At 42.5% G+C, this 21,088-nt stretch overlaps 1 protein-coding gene across 2 annotated transcripts in view; it reads right to left on the bottom strand.

Annotated features, from left to right (window-relative positions):
- Positions 1-21,088, bottom strand: part of MEIS1 (Meis homeobox 1) — a 137,315-nt gene that overhangs the window by 59,285 nt on the left and 56,942 nt on the right. For both annotated transcript variants that reach the window (XM_081795271.1, XM_081795272.1), the window contains exon 8: positions 1,101-1,246. In XM_081795271.1, the coding sequence (XP_081651397.1) occupies positions 1,101-1,246 (146 nt within the window). The remainder of the gene's footprint in view (positions 1-1,100; positions 1,247-21,088) is intronic.

A 21,088-nucleotide genomic window follows, 5' to 3' on the forward strand; every position in this document is an offset into this window, starting at 1 on the left:
GATACGTTTGTGACAATGCAGAATTAACTTTAATACTTAAGAAAAATAAATAACTTCAAGAAAAGCCAACTATGCTAAACAGAGTCACATAAAAAGTTTGCTCCTGAAATTGTTCTTAAAAAGCCAAGATGGTTAACATTGATTCATCTTAGGCTAGGCTAGGCTATGACCTGTTTAAATTCAACCTTTGTCCCTAACATTGAATCTCTCCCTCACCAACAATTTTGCTGATTTCTAAAATATTATTTTATCCATAAATTTTCATTTTGTCTTCTTCCTTAGATGTCATTAAATCAGTATGCACTTACAAAAATATCCACCACAATATTATGATTATAAATATTTTGAACATGAAATTCATTCAGAACAATAAGCAAACAAAACAAATCCCTTGGTGGCATAAAGCCCCAAATCTCCAGTTTCTCACATCTCCAGGAGAATTCCTGCAGTGAAAACAGCAATACTCACACAGACAATATAAACTGTTACTCTGCTTGAAAAGTCACAGGGGACTACACAGGAAGAGCTGACTCTATATTGCTGTTTTCCTTTACAGTTCTAAGTACAGGGACCACTTTCACTGTGCAGCCGTGACTCAGATGAATGTTTTGTAATGGCAACCAAGTGCACTCAAACCACTTAAAAGCAAATTATGTGAGCATCTTGCCATTGCAACAAGATTTAAACTTTTTCGGACCATTCACTATAAAGGTCCACTAAAGCATTAGAAGAAATTAAGTCCTTCCCTTTGGGGTTTGTCTAAACTTTCTTCTTAGTAAGACTCGGTTCTAAGTACCTAAGAATCACACTGAGAAAAGCAACATCATTAGCATACATACTTAAAATCACAAGTCACATGAACTCCTAAACCTTGTAACTTACAGTTAACAAAATTGCAATAGTGAACTGCAAATAAAACTCCTCATTTGGGGTAAGTATCTAGGAAATAAGTGCTAGCACTTTTGTAAAAACTAGGGGGACACAGCGATTTATGAAATATTCCAAGTGCAGAGGGATCATTTCCACCCCCCCTTGTCTTTCTATCACAACTGGTTCATTGTCCATATTTAGTTTACATATGTCATTTAGAATCCACTTACTGTTAGATGCTGGAACAGCCACGCCCTCATGATATTTGTGGCTACTTTGGGAAAGATGCCACGCTTTTTGTGACGCTTTTTGTCCTTATCTGGATCATCATCGTCACCTGTGCTGGGGGAAGCTACACTGTTGTCCAAGCCATCACCTGCAAACATAGTGAATCAAATTTTGACTGATGCTACCTTGACATGCTTTATTCAAATAGAATGCCTTTGGATATAAACAAAACCAAAAGAGCAATATAAATGATTAATAGTTTATTTGGTACTTTTTTTTTTTTTTTTCCAAAACAAAGAGAAAAACAAGGCCTAGACTCAAAAGTAGTCAGGTCTAAGGAACTTCTTCCAAAGAACAGTGGGGAAAGTCAAAGGGAATGAAGGGAAATAGCCAATCTCTTTAGTAGCTTTGTTGCCATGGTCATTATTCAGATGTGTAGAGTTGAGACATGCTAAGCATAACTCCTAGTGGGGAGTTAAATATAGTGGCCGCCATTGGCAGAGGCCAATGCCTGGGTATTCAAACCTCACATATAGTCGCTGATGTGGTCAACATGTGAGAAGATGCATTCAAGATATCAACTATTTCCACAAGTGATCTATCTTAAGACTAAAGTAGGCCATGGAAATGGTAGGTAATCCATCATCTAAGCAGTTTGACATAGGAATGCTTCAAATAGAATGTAATTTTTCTTGTCATAAAAAGAGAGCATCAAGTTTAGGAAGGGCAAAACTCCTGAAATAGTTTTTTAATTAGGAAATGATTACTATGTAAGTCAAATAAAGTGATGTTAAATTAATAGTCAATGGGAATTGTATTATCCTAAAAATCCAGGAAGTTTCTAAAGTTTCTTCTAGATTTCATTTTTTCTCATTGCAAAATCATCTGTTGACAAATCATCTGTTTCTTGAATATTGGATCCTATTTTTCCATTGATTTTTGCCATAACATTTACGTTGCTTCTTCTAGAAAATATTCTGGCTCTGTGACAAAATAAAATTAAAGATGTAGGATTCCTTTTACAATGTCATGTTTAATAAGACAAAAAAAAAAAATGAAATTTCAGCCCATGTAATCACACTGTCCAAAACAAGTCATAAGGCACAAGTGGAAACTAACTACCTTGGTTTGGACACAAAAGTTCAAAGGGAACGAGAGTGGACTGAACTCACTACACTAAAAAGGAGCTTATCTTCTATCAAATGTGCCTTCCTACCTGCTGCCCCTGCTCTTGGGGGAAGCTACCGACTTTCAGAAAGGGATAGGTTGGTCTGGCCTAGGAAGAATTGCTACAGCAATAAGGCTCTGAATTGAGGCAAGACATGCACCTGAGAGCACGTTCCCTGGGTTATGGAAGTCACTAGAGAGCAGTCTACAGGCCCAAACAATGAGGTCCTTTGGCAAAACAATTTTCCTGGTCACTGTACATTGGAACTAGCCTCAGATTCAGTTACATCACTCTGTGAATTTCTTATTTTGTATTCCTTATTTCTGTTACCTAAATACACTACATATGCAAAGAATTCTCTACTTTGATTCAGTTATTTCAGCCTAATCTTTAGTAATTATGTTGCCATTAATCAATTGTTCTTAACAACTCCCTCAGGACACCCCCCCATCTCCCTCCCCCAACAAAGAAAATTGCCCCCAAACTGCCTTAACTTGTATTGAGGTAAAGTTTAAAAACTCTTGTTGGGTGAGGAACAGACTAGTTTCAACATTTCTGCTATGATTACAGCATGTGCTGCAAATACAAAACTTTTGCAGAACTTTTCAGAGTGGGATTTTTATTAATTTTAAAAAGCAAACTTTTATTATATTTAAAATCCATATAGTTGTTAAAGCTCCACAGAATCATTGTTGTGTTCTCAGTGGAAAAGATCACATAGACCATAGTTCCAAAACCCTCACCGTACCAGTGAGGAAAGTGCTTGTATTCTGGTGGGTGACTTACCCAAGGTCACGCAGCAGGGATGGGACTGGCCCACCTGTGCCCGACCAGACACCCACACCCCTAAATCAGTGTCCCTTCCACCCCACCAAACTCGTTATTTGCATAGCCAGGTGTTTTATAAGGAGTCCCCTTGGATTTGCCTAATAAATTCCTTGAAAGTCCAGTATTTAAAGAGGCTTTTTATTCAGAGAAGCAATTCACCATATAAAATAACAATTCATTAAAGAAACATGAGAAAAGAAACCAACTCAACAGCATTTAAAATTTCAATGGGCTAATCCACTCTCAATATGCAAAAGGTAACCGAGGAAAAGAAACATATTACTTGATCATTGATTAAAAATGAAAAGCTTCTAACCTAATGACAGTTTTTTACCACCTCTCCATGATTGTTTTCCACCTTAAAAAAAAATAGCCTTTCTATCTGTCTCCAAACCCCTTCAGATTAATTTAGCAGGCAATGCCTAGTGCCTGCCTCGAAGAGAATTCATTGATAATTTATGGAAATATCTACTATAATCCAGCGGAGATGACTTTTTTCCAGCTTTGTGCATCAATAGATAATCAAGGCCTTAAAGCAGCCTTAGCTTCCCATTACCTCAGGCAAAAGAATTCCTGAAAGCGTGCCTTGAGGGCACCTGAATTATATACTCCATTAGGAGAGGAAGGCTTTCTGCATTCCATGTGTAACACTCACCAGAACCTTTCCTGTTTATTTCTGCTGTATGAAAGCAGAAGCATTAGGAACAGAATTTTTTAAGTGAAGACTTATGTAGATACAATGGAGAAACCTTTCAAGCAGGAGCCAGATCACCCCCTTCAGTCCCTGGCAGTGACCTCTCCTGAATAAAAGGTTTCTATTACATCATTAGCTCAAGCCAAAAACAGCCTTGGCTTAATGCACAGTTTGTTCTTCCTACTGTTTTTAGGCAAATACAGCTACTTTACTCCCATCTGGGAGGGAAATTACACTGCTGGGTTGTAATCTAAGACAAGATTTTCATTGGAAGCAAATGCTTTCAATCCAGTGTAAATACTGGTGCATGTTCAGAAAAGCCTAAAACAATAAACCCTGCTCCTTCCCGACACAAGTTAGGGAAATGGAGAAGATGGGGAAGGAGAGGAGCATAATAAAACAGACTATTCTAAAAGCAAACACGTTCATAGATTTTAATAAATTGTTTAACCTCTTCCACTTTCTAGAATTGAAAATTGATCTCGAAACGTCTCAACCTCAGAGGAAAGTCTAAATGGTCGATTGTACCTTTAGCATTCCCATTCACTCTGCAATTTGATACAGTCACCTCTATGCGGTCTCTGGAGGATTTATTTCCTTTTTTTATTTTTAAGATCACTAAACAAACTTGGAGAACCGCCGGCCGACCACATGGCAGCAGGCAGCGGCTCTGAACCACATTTGTAAAATGTCAGCAGTGACTTCATTCCTGGAGCTGACTTCTCCTGCCGCCAAATGAAGGCAAACTGAAAAGGTGGAAATAATCATAAAAATGATGCTAGTCCATAAACAAGCTTACAGCCTCATTAGGATAGCAGTAGGCTCCAGTGGGTGATTTATGCTCGTTTTGCTGATGCTATGAGGAAATGCCATAGGGCGACTTTAGCCAATTGCTAATGGTTTCTGACAGCTTCTTAGCAACTAGTGCAAGCAACGTTGTGGCGTTTGCTAGTGACAGAAACCGAAAATGTCATATTATCTGCCCATGTGTCATGAAGTCCGTGTGGCAATTAACTAGCAGGCCAGTGACTGAGGGGCCAGAGGCTCCCGAAAATGGCCTTTGGCTATGCAGTGGCAGCCGCTGGGCGCAGAGGCACACACTGCCTGCACATATGCAACATTCTAATGCAGAAATCCACTTCCTTGTGACTTCCCGGCTCTGATGAGACCGGGCCACTCAAATCCCTTTTTTCTCCCCCACTCAAGTGAAACTCTGGGCTCCTCTCTCTCTCTCTTCTCTCTCTCTCTCCTCTCTCTCTCTCTCTCTCCTCCCCCTCTCTCTCTCTCTCTCTCTCTCTCTCTCTCTCTCTCTCTCTCTCTCTCTCTCGGCACCAGCTCAGGCCTTATGAGAGGACTCCAAAGCAATCTGCTTTGATATGATTATCCGAATGGCTCCTTAATTGGCAATACCTGGTTCTGGGCTTTTTGGACGCTGGATTCAAAGGTGCTAGCCATTTTTCTGCTCTCTCACAAATTAGTCTAAAAGGATTTAAGATCACTGAAGCAGACTCATTGCCTGTCAGATTGCTGGGAGCGGAGGAAGTCTGTGCAGCAATAAGACACTATGTAAAAAACACCAGGCTTCTAACAAGCAGGGAGAGAATCTTGGCCACACTTTTCAGTTTCCGAGCTATCAAAACCATGCACTATATGTCAAACTGTCAAACCTTTCAGCGTGGGCCATTTGCCCTTTCAAATAATATTTAAGAATTGTTTTTACAAAATTTTATAGGCCATGGTCTAGTGAAAGAGGCCAACCAACAAAGAAAGGAATTTGTACTACAATTCGTCTACGGACAATTTCTTGTGAGACCTGGTCTGTCCCTGCGGAGCAAGGCAGGTGACCTGTGGCAGCTCCCAGGCTGTCAGAGAGCTCAGATTTCAAACACGCTCAACTCAAACATCCCGAGTCGCCTATTTAAGCATGCCCAGGCATTTAGACTGTGCTATCTCGTGCCTTTCAAGGCAGGATAAAGCGGCATTTACCGTATTCAGGCCATTCAATGGGTCAGACTGACCGTGTCAGCAGGGGCTCCTCTCCGGCAGGTCACAGCCCTGCTCCCATTTTTCTCCTCCTCCTGACTCCCTCTCTCCCCCCAGGACTGCCCTTCCCCAAAACCTAGTCTGAGCCAGGCTAAAACAAAACTCCAAAGTGCCCAAGATTCACATCACAACTGACAGGGACTTCCAGTCAGTGGGCCAGCAGGCATCAACAAAATGGGTTGTCTGCCAGAGGGTTCGTTACGTCACAGAGGCAAAACTCCTAATTAGGGATATGAACTTTCAACTGCCAGGGCAAATGAAAGTGTTGGGTTGTGGACCTCCTTCTTTTGCGGGAAGCCATCCCAGCTTCAAGACGATTCATTTACGATTTTCTATTGAGACCCCACAGTTTCCAGCCAGGTTCTCTCCTTAACTTTTGCTTTACTCATCTTCAAGTGTTTAGAAACAGAATGCTGATCCCAGAAATGGACGGAGACTCAAAACCAACGCCATTTATAATCGCATCTTTCGATACGGAGTAAATTCTGTCATGTCTTGAAAGGTATCCAAACGGTCAATTCAAAAGCATTCTATAAGACCGTACAGCTCATGTTGTAAGGTGGCTAAATTTTCATCCAATATTAAGGGTTTCTTTTTTTCTCTTGTCTGTTTTCTCACACAGCACATCAACAAGAGAGAATACGGCATTTCACCCCTTACATAGCGTGTAGAACATTCCTGCCTTTCTAGGGGCTGCTGGTGCAAACATCCCACAGTATGGAGAGGTCAGGTTTCTTTTGTAGTGGAGCTATCCGGGTGTGCCAGGTTGTCAGGAAGAATGTAAAACTACCCCAAACCCACTTCTCCAGATCATGGCTGTGTCTACTTAGCCAGAAGTCAGATGGGATAATGTTTCTGTGTTATGTTAAGAGGATAAATGGTGAGAATTATAGACAAGCCTTTCTCAGGAACCAGCTAAAATACTTCAGAGGTTATAAAGAAGTGTTTTGTCTTCATTGAGAATGTGTAATAGCTGCCAGAATGATTTTTCTAAAATACGTATCTGATCCTATAACCCTGGCACTTCAAATGCTTCCGTGGCTATCATTTGCCTTCAGGATAAAGGTCACACTTTTTAGCCTGGCGTGGAAGGCCTTTCACGATCTCTCTCCTGGGTGTTTCTTCTGTGGGTTCCCCGTGTTCACGGGTACTCACCGCCCCACCCCAATCCTGAGCCTGTTTGACCTTCTCACCGTCTCCCCGCAGGCACTGCTCTCACACCTCTTTGTGGTTCCCTGTGCTAGCCCCTTGGTAATGTCCTTCCTGGGAAGCTCCTTGGTGACCTTTTAGGCTCCACTCAACTGCCATCTCCTAGAAGAAGCACACACTGGACTCTCGCTGTTTAGTGATACCCCTCTCCAATCCCCAATTCTTATTTTCCTGACATTCCTGCCTCCAAACACACATCATACTCTACCAAGACTGTTGATTTCTGTCGTCTCTGTCTCAACTTGATTACAGGATATATGAAAGCAGGGACAGGGTCACTCTCCCCTCTAAGATGATCTAGTCCCAGGCTCACCCCAGTGTACAGGGTACAAATTTGCCAATTGGGTATTAAATTAATGAACAAATGCATTTCTTTTTTTCACTGCATGGAGAAAACCACAGTTTCAATTTCCAGCTGTTATAATTCTTTTTGATACATACTTAAACTCCTGAAGAATATTCACAAAGGAAAGTCAGTTAACCTATAAGAAAACATAAAGGAAACACATTCTACAAAGCTGGGAAGCTTCCTTGGAATCTTTAAGCTCATCTTGGACAAAAGATGGATTGGGTTAAAGTATTGGAGTTCTTCATAATGCTTGCCATAGTCCCTCCCTCAAAAATGCGCTCCTACGTCCTTCAATTACAATTTAAAACTATTTACCTAATTAAAATTTCTTGCTGTTTGTCCATTTTTCCTGAGTTCAACTTCAAAAGATAAACCAAAAGTTTTGTTTCTCTCTACGTTTTTCCCAATGAATTATATATACTACTTTTACACGTCTTCCAGTTTTATCACAGCAAAGAAACTCAACTGTCTCTGAGCAGAAAATTTCACCCTCAGCTGAGACTCCAGACTCAGATTATAGACATGGTGCTAAATACAAAACCCTAGAAACTCTGGCATTTCCTTGTTTTGCCAAGTCATGGATCAGTCTTTCCCATAGCATCATTCCTCCACACCTGGCTCAGCAATTTTTTAGCAACAGGTTATCTGAGGACATTAGTATATGATATGTTGACATGTCATAGATTGACATGTCATAGGGTCCTAGGAGACATTAGAAAGGATTTTGTAAGACATACGAAAACCTACTATGACCTCTTGAGTTTTATCACACACTTTCAAGAAAAATGGAGCAGACTTCATATATCTTCAAATCTGCAGGCAATATACAAATACATAATATTCTAAATCCAATGGTCAACTTTTAAGTTTAACTTTAATTAGGGTTCTATTTTTTTTTAATTTTTTTAACGCTTATTCATTTGTGAGAGACAGAGAGAGACAGTGCGTGAGTGGGGGAGGGGCAGAGAGAGAGGGAGACACAGAATCTGAAGCAGACCCCAGGCTCTGAGCTGTCAGCACAGAGCCCGATTTGGGGCTCGAACTCAAAGACAGTGAGATCATGACCTGAGCTGAAATCGGACACGCAACCGACTGAGCCACCCAGGTGCCCCTAATTAGGGTTCTATTAACTCAGCCTTCCTTTTCATTTCTTCTCATCCTTAGGTGTTTAAGGATTCCTTCTTCTTAATTTAAAGTGATTTTCAGCTGATCAAAACAAAACAAAACAAAACAAAGGAAAGCACATTCTCCTATATTTTATGTTACCACCCAGGACTTTCCTGAAAATCCTGAGGTGGTTCCTTTGGAAACCAAGGTAAGGTGTTAGATGTTGGCACCTGTCATAGCAGTGTGAGGTTCTAAAAAGGGTGAAAGGAATGGCCAGTGCTACAGATACACTAAAGGCAGTGACTGAAAAGACAGAGGTAAGAAGAGTGGGGGAGAAGATTAAGAATAAGAAAACTTGGGATGCCTGGGTGGCTCAGTCTGTTGAGCATCCGATTTCAGCTCAGGTCATGATCTCACAGTTCATGAGTTCGAGCCCTACATCAGCCTCTGTGCTGACAGCTCAAAGCCTGGAGACTGCTTTGGATTCTGTGTCTCCCTCCCTCCCTCTCTCTGCCCGCCCCCCGCTCACTCTCTGTGTCTCTCAAAAATAAATAAACATTAAAAAAAAAGAATAAGAAAACTTTTGGGGTGCCTGGGTGGTTCAGTCAGTTAAGCATCTGACTCTTGATTTTGGCTCAGGTCATGATCTCAGAGTTTGTGGGTTTGAGCCTTGCATAGGGCTCTGTGCTGACTGTGCAGAGCCTGCTTGGGATTCTCTCTCTCTCTCTCTCTCTCTCTCTCACTCTCTCTCTCTCTCTCTCTCTCTCTGCCCCTCCCCTGCTTGTTCTCTCTCTCTCAAAATAAATAAACATTAAATATATATATTTTTAAAAAGAATAAGCAAACTTTAAATAAACACATTGTTGGCCCTTATAAAAAGAAACGTCTAGGTACACTTCCTCAGATTGGCTTCACAGAGATTTGCCATGATGCTTTTCCTTTCTCTTTGAATTTAGGTCTGTTAAAGATGACAAATATTTGTTAATAGTTAACCACTGTGAGGGGCGCCTGAGTGGCTCAGTGGTTAAGTGGCTGACTCTTGATTTAGGCTCAGGTCATGATCTCATAGTTCATGGGTTCAAGTCCACGTCAGGCTCTGCACTGACAGCACAGAGTCTGCTTGGGATTCTCTCTCTCCCTCTCTCCCTGCCCCTACCTTGCTCGCACTCTATCTCTCTCTCCCAAAAATAAATAAACATTTTAAAAAAATCATTAACCACTGTGAAATGAGCTCACAGCCTTATTCTGCCCTGTAGTGGACTCCTGACATCACAGAACCCTAAGAGAAGAAATGGAGATTCAGAGCCTGGAGAAAGTAAGTCTCTCTATGAATATACTGCTTCCTTTTCTAAAGAGTGAAGTGTTGCCTTTAAAAGTGAGCCCTATATGGGGTGCCTGGGTGGCTCAGTTGGTTAAGAATCTGACTTTGGTTCAGGTCATGATCTCCCAGTTTGTGGGTTTGAGCCCCATGCCGGGCTCTGTGCTGACAGCTTGGAGCCTGGAGCCAGCTTTGGATTCTGTGTCTCCCTCTCTCTCTGCCCCTCCCCCATTCGCACTCTGTCTCTCCCACTTTCTCAAAGATAAACATTAAAAAAAAATTTTTTTTAAATGAGCCCTATATAGGTAACCATCTTTTGTGTAAGGGGTCACTCTTATCATTCACTCATTTGTTCTTTAACGAAAACGTATTGAATACTCATGATGTCCCAAACACTATGTGAACCATTAGAAACACTAATGGTGAACAAAATCACGAACAGTCTTTGTTTCTATGGAGCTTTTCAGTTAGAGGGCACAGATGTTAAATGAAATAAACACAGTAATAAATGTACAATTGTCCTCCATCAGAAAGAAATGTAAATCTCTGAGTGTGTGAAACAAAGGAAACTGACTTAGGAAGAATCTGAGCAGAATCTAAAGGATGGAGAAAAGTCAAGCAGGTATAGTGAGCAGACTAAAAGGGCAGAGAACAGAAAAAGTATTGCAGCATCTGCAAAGGCCCTGTGTCTGGAAGCATGGCAACGACAGAATTGGAACCTGGGAAGGCAGGACAAGATGACATTGGAGAGGTAAGAGGAGCAAGAACACTTAGAGCCTCAGGGGCCACAGTCAGGATTTGGGTGTTTGTCCCTAGGGTTCTGAGTAGCAACCCATACACGTATTTCTATGGTGTCACCAGTGTCCTCTCCATTGCATGCCCCGATGTTACATACATTTTACCAAATAAAGCCTCATTCCCCAGTGTCTCTTTCTAGTTCAATCTAAAAAATCCTTTGATTCCAGATTAAGACTGGGGAATGAGGGACAATGGAAAAGCAATGAGTCCATTCAGGCAGACCCCAATGTAGGCACAGATTACACTCTGAAGTTAATTTGTAACTAGGTCTCTTGGACAGTAGAACATATTTTCACATGGAAGCAAGTTAAGAATGGTTAGGTCTCAAGGTTTGCTCATCAAAGCCCACAAAATTCATCAAGTGAATAAAGTCCTAACTGACATCTGAGCCCTGGGTGCAAGAAGTCAGAAAGTATAAGAAGAAGGAGGAAGATGAGTTTTTCCCTCATATTCCTGTATACAGAGTCAGCCTAGGAAAATATGAAAATCCGTGTAAGTGCCTTTAGTATCTCCTTTTCTGTTTGTCACTTCCATTGCACAGATCCATCTCCTGGAGGCTCTAAGTAGCCCAATGCCTTGGAGAGGCACGCGGCCTCCTCCCACTGTGGACGCCCCACCCAGATCTATCCTCTTCTTGCTCTGAGCTCACACTTACCATTCCCCAACAACCAAAATACCCAGCCTTTGAATCTAGTTGATCTAAGCCAGACTTTAGGTAGAAAGCCATCTGAAAGCACCAATTGGATGGGACTAGGCAGGAATAACTGATGCCCCCTCACCTTCCCAGAAATGTTGGCACTCTGAAAAGGAAATTTGTTAATGCAAATGAATCTTTAAATGGCAGAATTTCAGGTAGAGTAATAAATAAAGCTTAAAAAAAATTTTTTTTAATACAGCTGCTGTTGGGAAAGTTTTGTTGTTGTTTTAAGCCATAGATGCCAGCCTTTCAGAAGAGCCCCAGGATCACCTTCCAAACTTGGCATTACACCCCACCGCTCTCAACCACTCCACCCCTGTTCATCCCTGAAGACATTTGGGAAGCCATGCCTTTTTTACTGTTCTCAATTTTTCTTTTTCTTTTTCTTTTCTCCACAGAGATTGTGGTGACAGTAAATGGGTCCTGGGGATGCACAGCAAGGAGACTAGGAGTGAGAGATCTTGGTTGAACACTTGTGTGTATATGTAGGACATTTGTACAATCTGGGTGTTTATAACTTAAGGATTGCCAACCCACTGAAATAAATTTGCAATCACTCCTTTACTACAAATAAATGCATTCTATTAAGCATCTATCACTTCACGATTCTTCGCTGAGAACACAAATAATGCATAAAACACAACAGGGTAAAAAATATGAAAAGAATCCAGTTAAATAACCAAGACCCAGAATGAAAATGCTTACTGGATTTTTGTGCAATACAAAGAAAATCTCTTGAATTATTTTAATATGCCATCGATGGAATTAAGGGAAGAAATAGGACTTTCTAAATTCATGGAAAATAAGACTTGTCAGTCAGAGTTGGTCATTATTCAAATTTGTAGTTTACTTAAGATTTATTTTATGTAAGTATTTTTACAAGTAGAGTAATGTGGACAGATACACGTGCACCAAGAAATCGGCTAAATTTTCCAAGTTTTTTTTTTAATCATTGTACTTTGTTCTTTTGAGATAGGAATACCTTTTTCTAGTAATTCAATATGACTTTTTGACTTGAATCCCCCTCAGGGGAACAACAGCAAATTAGTTACCTATCCACAGAGGACAAACAGCAATGATGAATAGGAAAGAAAAAAAAGCACAGATTTTTACTCATTTTTCAACCATTCAGCATTTTTTTTTTTTTTTTTTACGGCTAAACACCATGGAAAATCCCTGCAAAAACAGCATAACTTCTTAATGAAGTCTTAGAAACTTCAGGATGTGAGTGCACTGCAAAATATTACTGAAACCTTTGTATTTATACCAACAGTAAAACAAAATGGAAATCCCCCCATCGTTTTCTAAGGAAAAAAGAAAGAAAATATGCTTACAACTGCAAAGGTAAAACAGTACAGAAGTCATAAACTTTTGTTTTGAATCAACATCTCAGAAAGCATTTTAGGAACAAGTACTTTACCTTTTTAATGTTATAGCAATGCATGACAAATTCCTTGAGATATTCTTCCCCAAATATATAAATCATATATTAATGAATGGTCACAAAATTCTTTTTAACCATGAAAATAAATAAATCTCTTAGTAAAAACAAAAGCAGAAAACAAATGCCACACATGGGATCTTATAGACAGGTACACACACACACACACACACACACACACACACACACCCCATTTATTTCTGTGAGATCCTCAAACCTTGCCATATAATTTATTTTTAAACTTCAACATATTCTGCATGTGTGCATGAATATATGCACGTATGCGTGTGTGTATATATACATACGCTTACACAGACAAGATAACATTCATTTATCAAAGAGGTCACTTCTCCAACAAACTTAATTATATAGAATACATTTGAAAAGGAGGATTTAAAAAAAAAGTTCCTGACATGCAGATTAGAAGTGGTTGAATTGGTTCTCAACTTTGGCTACACATAGAATCATGTGGTAGTTTTTGCAACTCCTGATGCCTCCACTCTACCCAAGACCAATTAAATTAGTATTTTGGAGGGTGAGATCCCAGCATTAATGAGTTGTAAAGCTCCAAGATGATTAAAATGTACAGCCAAGTTTGAGAACCAGTGGATTAGAATCACAGATTATATGTGGCAAAGCTCATATATTTTTTACAGAGAAATGACCATAAGACCTTTAATCAGAGAATCATTATGTGTATTTTAGATGAAGTTTTCAAAGGTTTACTCATCGGGTTTCCTGCCTCATAGTTTGTAGACTGAGAGTTTTATAATAATGTAAGATGATAAAAAGGCAAAAAATAAGAACCTAAGAAGCATAGCACACTAGGGCCCTTTAGCATACGGGAAAACAGCCCTATAAATGCTACAGAGGCGGTAAACAAAGAAATATGTAGCATAGTGCCATAAATCAAATATCTACTGAGTTTAAAAAATTCTTTAAGCTTGTTAAAATTAGATATGATACAGTGTATGTGTAGTCCGAAAACATTTTCCTAAAAATGCCCTAAATTTTTTAATATTTAAACAAGTAAGATTCTGTTCATCTGGACCACATCATTCTTAAATGGCCACAGATAAACCAGGATAACGTGTCTACGTTCCGTAGAAACTTTTCACGTGTCTGCCCTCACTTCACTGGTCTGCGTAGCTAGACGGAGCCTGTGCTTTACTCAGGGCACTGGTCTATCTTCTGACCCTCCTGGCTTCCTGGGGATCTTCTCTCAAGGTCCTCATGGGCTCCTCATCCCTTTTCATCTGCTCTCAGTACATAAGGAGGTAGGAGGGAAGGGCATGGTGTGTGCAGGAAAGACGAGGAGGCAGCTGCAGGGCAAGCGTGGTTTGGTGGGAGAAGTACCCCCTGAGGTAGGTAAGGTAAAAGTTGGAGCAAGAGGGAATGCTGTGGGCCAAGGGGGAAACAAACAGATGGCATTCTGTACAGAGAGGTTTCTTTGCATTCCAAGTAAAATGGAACTAGGTTGTAACATGTATACTGGGATGTCATTAAGAATCAAGTGATGTTGGGGCGCCTGGGTGGTTCAGTCGGTTAAGCGTCTGACTTTCGCTCAGGTCATGATCTCATGGTTTGTGGGTTTGAGCCCCATATCGGGCTCTGGGCTGATGGCTCAGAGCCTGGAGCCTGCTTCAGATTCTGTGTCTCCCTCTCTCTCTGTCCCCGCACCCCCCCCCCCCCCCCAGGTCATGCTCTGTCTCTGTCTCTCTCTCTCTCTCTCTCAAAAATAAACACTAAAAAATTAATTTAAAAAAAGCGATGTTAAGTTTACTTAGAAGGAAAACAGGCAAGAAAGTTGGAGTAAAAAAAATGAAAGCTTGTTTTTTTCTCTTATTGTAAAACCATCTGAAAATCCAACCGTTTCTGAAAGAAAAGGTTTGAGAATTACTGGCATCATGTCTGTTATTCCATCTAAACTTCTCTCTGATTATCCAAGACTTCGGTTCTTTGGTAGAATTTCTCTGGCACACATACAGTCACTCGGCTAATCAGGGACAGGCGTAAGGTGCTGACTTGCTTTGGTGGGCATGGTAAGGATGAAGGAGCTTCTATAGCAGTGCTGCTCCTAAGGTGATGTACTTACGAGGCACCAGGGATCCTGTTAAAATGCAGTTCCAGATTCAGAGGGGCGGAGCCTAAGATTCTGCATTTCTTTTTTTTTTTTTTTTTTTTTTTATTTATTTTTTTTATTTTTGGGACAGAGAGAGACAGAGCATGAACGGGGGAGGGGCAGAGAGCGAGGGAGACACAGAATCGGAAACAGGCTCCAGGCTCCGAGCCATCAGCCCAGAGCCTGACGCGGGGCTCGAACTCACAGACGGCGAGATCGTGACCTGGCTGAAGTCGGACGCTTAGCCGACTGCGCCACCCAGGCGCCCCAGATTCTGCATTTCTTTTTTTTTTTTTTTTTTTTTTTTTTTTTTTTTTAATTTATTTTTGGGACAGAGAGAGACAGAGCATGAACGGGGGAGGGGCAGAGAGAGAGGGAGACACAGAATCGGAAGCAGGCTCCAGGCTCCGAGCCATCAGCCCAGAGCCTGACGCGGGGCTCGAACTCACGGACCGCGAGATCGTGACCTGGCTGAAGTCGGACGCTTAACCGACTGCGCCACCCAGGCGCCCCAGATTCTGCATTTCTAACAAGCTCCCAGGTGCTGTGGATGCTGCGATGCAGGTCCAGGGACCACAGTGTGCATTGTAGCAAGGTTCTGGAGGATCTTCCCCTCTAGGCAAATAAAGCTCGGAAGTGTTGGATGTATGCAGGTGCCTAGTTACAGTGGAAGGTGGGGCAGTCTCCCCTCACTGCACACGGCGAGGACTGGCCCCACACCCAGTGGACAAGAATGGGGAAAAGGCTGTTCAGGTCCTCATTTTGAGCATAACCTCATGATGTCTCTAGGACTAACCAGAGAATCAGAACAAGCCAGGATGTCTCCAAGGGACCGCTCGCCTTTCTGTTAGTGCCACACTCCTCTCTCTTCCTTCATCTCCTCAGCACATGGAACACCTCACTTCTTGCCCCGGAGGTATTACCAGAGAACAGTTTAGTCTCTGGAGTCGGATTGTCTAGGTTCACCGCTTGATAGCTGCGTGACCCTGAGTGAGTCACTTAACCCCCCCAAGCCTCTGTTTCGCCCCTCTGGAAAAAATAAGCATAGTAATAGTACTTATATCTGAGAGTTATAGAATAGATGAAATAAAATAAGCTGCATAAAACGCTGAACACATCACCCAGCAGTGCTGGCTTAGCTCAACAAATGCCCGTTGCTGTGGTTGTTTTGTTACCAAGGACTTTCTCTGAGCCCTGCACCCTAAGCAGGGAAACAATCACAGCCACTCTCGTCATGTCTCCCCATTTCCGCCATCCCTTTCTCATTCCTAGGAGACACTTTTCCAAAATGTATACACCCATTCTCCTAGCACTGCATATCATTTTAATCTTTTCTTTTCTTTTTCCCCCCCAAAGAGTCCTGGAGTGACTTGTGAGCTTCAGAGGAAAATGGGTGGACAGTGCTACCTAACCCCCCCCCCCCCCGCCGCCACAAGACACTGGCAGCCTAGGGCTGGACGGTGATACACTGGAAACAGTTTTATTAATACAAGTTCTCATCCCCCACACAACATAGGTCAATTCATAATACCTTGTCCTCTGTTCTCCAAATAACATTTCCATGGTAATTAATAGTAAAGGCTTTTGGTTTTAATTTACAAATATGGAAACTCGTTATACCATCTAAGAAAGTATCTTTAAGGTCTAGGACAAGTGAGATGCACTATAGAAAAATGGGGGCGCCTGGGTGGCTCAGTCAGTTAAGCATCTGACTTTGGCTTAGGTCATGATCTCACCGTTTGTGAGCTCTAGCCCAGCTTCAGGTGTGCCCCGCCTCTCTCTCTCTCTCCCTCTCCCTTTCTCTCTCTCTTTTCCTCTCTCCCTCCCCCTCTCTCTCTCAAAAAAAAAAAAAAAAAGGTGGAGGTAGATTTAAAAAAAGAAGAAGAAGAAAAAAAGCTAATTTTTTTTATCTTATCTAGACAGTAAGAATAACAGTAATAATAAAAACTAACATTTATTGAGCACTTACTAGACACTTGAAACTGTTTGGCCTTTATTTTTCATTGATTAATCCTCAAAAAAAGTTAGAAACCGAGGTTAAATTACTTATGGTAAAAACGAAGTTTTTTAAAAAGTCAATTTCTCCATATTTAAAAAATCCTTCGAGGCATCTGGATGGCTCAGTCAGTTGAGCATCTGACCCTCGATTTCAACTCAGGTCATGATCCCAGAGTCATGGGATCGGGCCCCACACCAGGCTCTGCGTTGAGCATGGAGTCTGCTAAAGATTCTTACTGACAATGATGAGCTCCACGGAGAATACATACTTTACTGAGTGCTTTTCTGAATTACTTCATGGCATGCTTGCAATGGCCCCCGTGTACAGATAAGGAAATAGAGCTCACTATGAATTCAAAGCCAAATCAGATTCAAAGCTAAACTCCTAACCATTCCAGAACTACTCTCTCCACTTAACCCATGACATTAGATAACAATCAAGATGCATTTCTTTAACCTCTAGAAAGATCTTCTCGAGCAGTAACGGTGTCTTTTCCCATTGCTGCATGCTGTCCACAGCCAGCACAAAGCCTAACCGATAGTGCAGACTTCATAAACATCCCCTGAATCATACTCTTTCTACTGAAGTCAGAGAAGGAAAAGACACGAAGTATGGGGGCCACACAGGGCTTCCTTAGTCAAAGATAATGGAAGAGGTTAAATATGAAAACCACCTCTGAAGTGTACAAGGAAGAAAACAAATACCAAATGTATATAGATCCAAAGAAAGTACACAAGAACGGAAGGATGCCAAACAGCCACACTGCAAAAAAGGGAGGCAATTGTCCTGAATGTGCCTCCAAAGACGAAAGGAGAAAATCCTACAGAAAGACTTGATGTAGGGTATGAAGTTGAGTTACTAGCCATCAGCATGCAGAGGGGAGCCCTGAGCTACCTAGAGTATGGCTCTTTCCCTTGCTCAGGACTTAAAAGTGGTCATCTATGAAAGGACAGGGACAATAATGAACTACAAAGCGTACGTTTTCCAGGATCACACGAATGGTTTTCAAGTGTGCCTCCACACCAGAAACCCGAAGTTCTGTTAGTAGGAATGCAGGGAGGAAACTGCCCTCTCTGCAGACCACCATGCATTCTAGGAACCTGGGAAGTCCACGCTGAATGGGCCACGGCAGAGAGGAAGAGGGGAAAAGGGACTGACCGCAAGCTCGAAGGAGAGTTTATTTTCTCTCACCGTTTATGTATCAAAGAAAGGAAAGTCTCCTCTCCAGGAGGGATACAGAAATGCAAACAAGGTTGCTTGGGTGAAATACCAGCCTGGAACAGAAGACACTCGGGCTGCCCCCCACCCCCAGGGGGGCAGCATTCCACATCCACCGGGGTTTTCAGTGATGACATCACCTGCGTGGTAATCTGAAATCCACCCGGGGCAAGAAGCAAGTAGCAGAATCCAGGAACTATTCTCATCTACAAAAGGCAGAAATCATCTTTCCCCACAGAAAGGATGTTAGTCTTTACAGCACTCTGCACCTCGTTTCTTCTCCAGCCTGTTCTCATCTCATTCTGAGCTCCTGCAGCTGCCTCTACAGAAAGTCTACCTGGCACCCAGCCCCCCCTGGGTTTCCAACACAATCATCCCACAGACACTGGAGGAGTCAGAGTGGCCTCGGCTCCATGATGCTCCCCTGGACCTAGATTCACAGCAGCAACTGCTGTCCTGTAGCTTAAATAACCCCATCCACCACCCCCTCCTCATGCAGATAAGATCTTCAGGCGTGGGCATGACTCTGGATTCCCTGCTCTGCTTTTAGTCCTCTTCTGGGCCTAGTCTTGACCCCAAAGGCAAGCTGGCTGTGAATCTCTACTCTCCTCCCCTCCCCCAGCCCCTGCCGGTCTTCTTTCCCGGGGCTAAATACTGCTCCCGTGAAATGCCAGCTGGAGGGGATTCTCTCCCTTGAAAACAGACCTCAGAACTCCAATCCCAGCCCTGCCTGCCTTCTGAGTTGGCCTGTGGCCTAGAATTCATTGCTGCTGGTCCCACCTATCAGACCGGGTATCCGAGATGCCAGGCCTGAACTTGCTGCACCCTTTGGACGCTATGTCTTGGACCACCCAGCTGCCGCCGCAGAGGCCAGCTTTCATATTCAGGTTAGGTGCTCCAAGTCCTCATTCCTTTCAGTCACGAAAATGCTTCAGCCCTGCCCCAGCCTCCTCTTGCTTGCTGCCCAGTGGCTCTGTGTCACTGAGATTCTAGCAGGGCTCCTAAGCCTCAGCGTGCCCTACCTTCTTCCTATCTGGCATGCCAAACTGGGAAACAGCCCCAAATCACATCCATTCAAATCCCAATGGTCTGTGAGAGTACGATTTCCGGATTGGATGCTGAAAGGGATGTGGGAAACATGGCCATCCTCTCTGTATCTCATTTTTCTTTCCAGAAACCTCTGAAATAACTCTCCCTGAGTCAGGCATCCCCACCATATTTGGGGCAACAAGTCCCCTCCCTAGTGGAGACAACCAAAGGAAAGGACAGGTACTGGCACCATCCATTCTGAGCAAAAAGACTGCTTGAAAGCTGTATGGTGGGTCACCACAGGCCCGAAGCTAGGCAGCTGTCTGCTCTCTGGTCAAAAAAACATGAGTATGATTAAGTTTTAAAAACACATAATCAGGGGTGCCTGGGTGGCTCAGTCAGTTGAGCATCCAACTCTTGATTTCGGCTCAGGTCATGATCTCCTGGTTCATGGGATGGAGCCCCACGTCAGGCTCTGCACTCAGAGCAGAACTATTGGTTCTGTTTGGGCTTCTCTCTCTTTCAAAAATAAATAAATAAACATTTTTTAAAAATGCATAGTCATAGGGGTGCCTGGGTGGCTCAGTCAATTAGGTGTCGGACTCTTGATATCTGCTCAGGTCATGATCTTGGGGTCATAGGATCCTAGGTGTGGAGCCTGCCAGTGATTCTCTCTCTTTCCCTCTCTCTCTGCCCCTTCCCTGCTCTCTCTCTCTCTCTTAAAATAAATAAGTACAAATTTCTAAAAAAGAACTTAAAAAAATACATAATGGGAAGATAATCTCCATCAGAGAAGCCTAAACACTTTCTTTTTTTTTTTTTTTTTTTTTTAAGTGTTATTTATCCTTGAGAGAGAGACAGACAGAGCATGAGTGAGGGAGAGGCAGCACAAGAGAAGGACACAGAATCTGAAGCAGGCTCCAGGCTCGCAGCTGTCAGCACAGAGCCGATGCAGGGCTCAAACCCACGAACTGTGAGATCATGACCTGAGCCGAAGTCGGACACTCAACCGACTGAGCCACCCAAGCGCCCCTAGAAGCCTAAACACTTTCAAGGCATGGAATATAACTATTTGGAGCCATGTTAGCATGAAAGAAAGGATGAAAACCAAAATCACGCTGAGCTAAGTGATCATGTTAATTCCCTCTCTTCTACACATGCTTGTTTTCCTCATTTTGTTTTGTTTTGTTTTGTTTTTTAATGGGAAAGTGGGTGTTTGGAGCCTGGGCTATTTGAATGTGGAATGACGGTCCCAGGTCTTCCTAAACTTAACAGTGAATCAGGGGCAAAATCCCAGATGGTCACACAGTGATTTCACAACATCAAGCCACATTCTTATCTTTCCAAGTTCCACAATTCCCCAAACATATGTAGTCACGACTGACCTACAGGTCAGAGCCCGGGTCTGAAGTTCCAGGCCAGTCACTATTGTCTGTGTGGCTTTGTGAAGTGACTCAATTCTACTAAGCCTCCATGCCACCATCCACAAAGGGCTAGTGGGAATAAGGAAGTAGCTAATTCAGAGGGGTGTTGTAAGGAGCAAGTAGAATAACATACAGGAAAACTCTCGGGAAAATTGTGAAATATTGTAAAGAATGCCCCTTCTTTTTTTATGTTTATTTATTTATTTTTGAGACAGAGAGAGAGAGAGAGAGAGAAGTGGGGGAGAGGCAAAGGGAGAGAGGGCGAGAATCATAAGCAGGCTCCACCCTGTCAGCGCAGAGCACAATGCGGGGCTCTAACCCACGAACCATGAGATCATGATCTGAGCTCAAGTTGGATGCTTAACCGACTGAGCCACCCAGGTGCCCCCAAAATGCCCCCTCTGGAGGAGAACTTCCAGGATCTGCCAAGAAAGAGGTAGACGCATTTTCCACGTGCAAATAATTATAGCCGGTATTACAGCATATTTCCATGGCCTGCGTATATACCAGTCATCCCCGCTAATTTATTAACTCTGTGAGCACAGT

The sequence above is a fragment of the Panthera onca genome, chromosome A3 (genome assembly GCF_046562875.1).
Source record: "Panthera onca isolate mPanOnc1 chromosome A3, mPanOnc1 haplotype 2, whole genome shotgun sequence".
NCBI lineage: Eukaryota > Metazoa > Chordata > Mammalia > Carnivora > Felidae > Panthera > Panthera onca.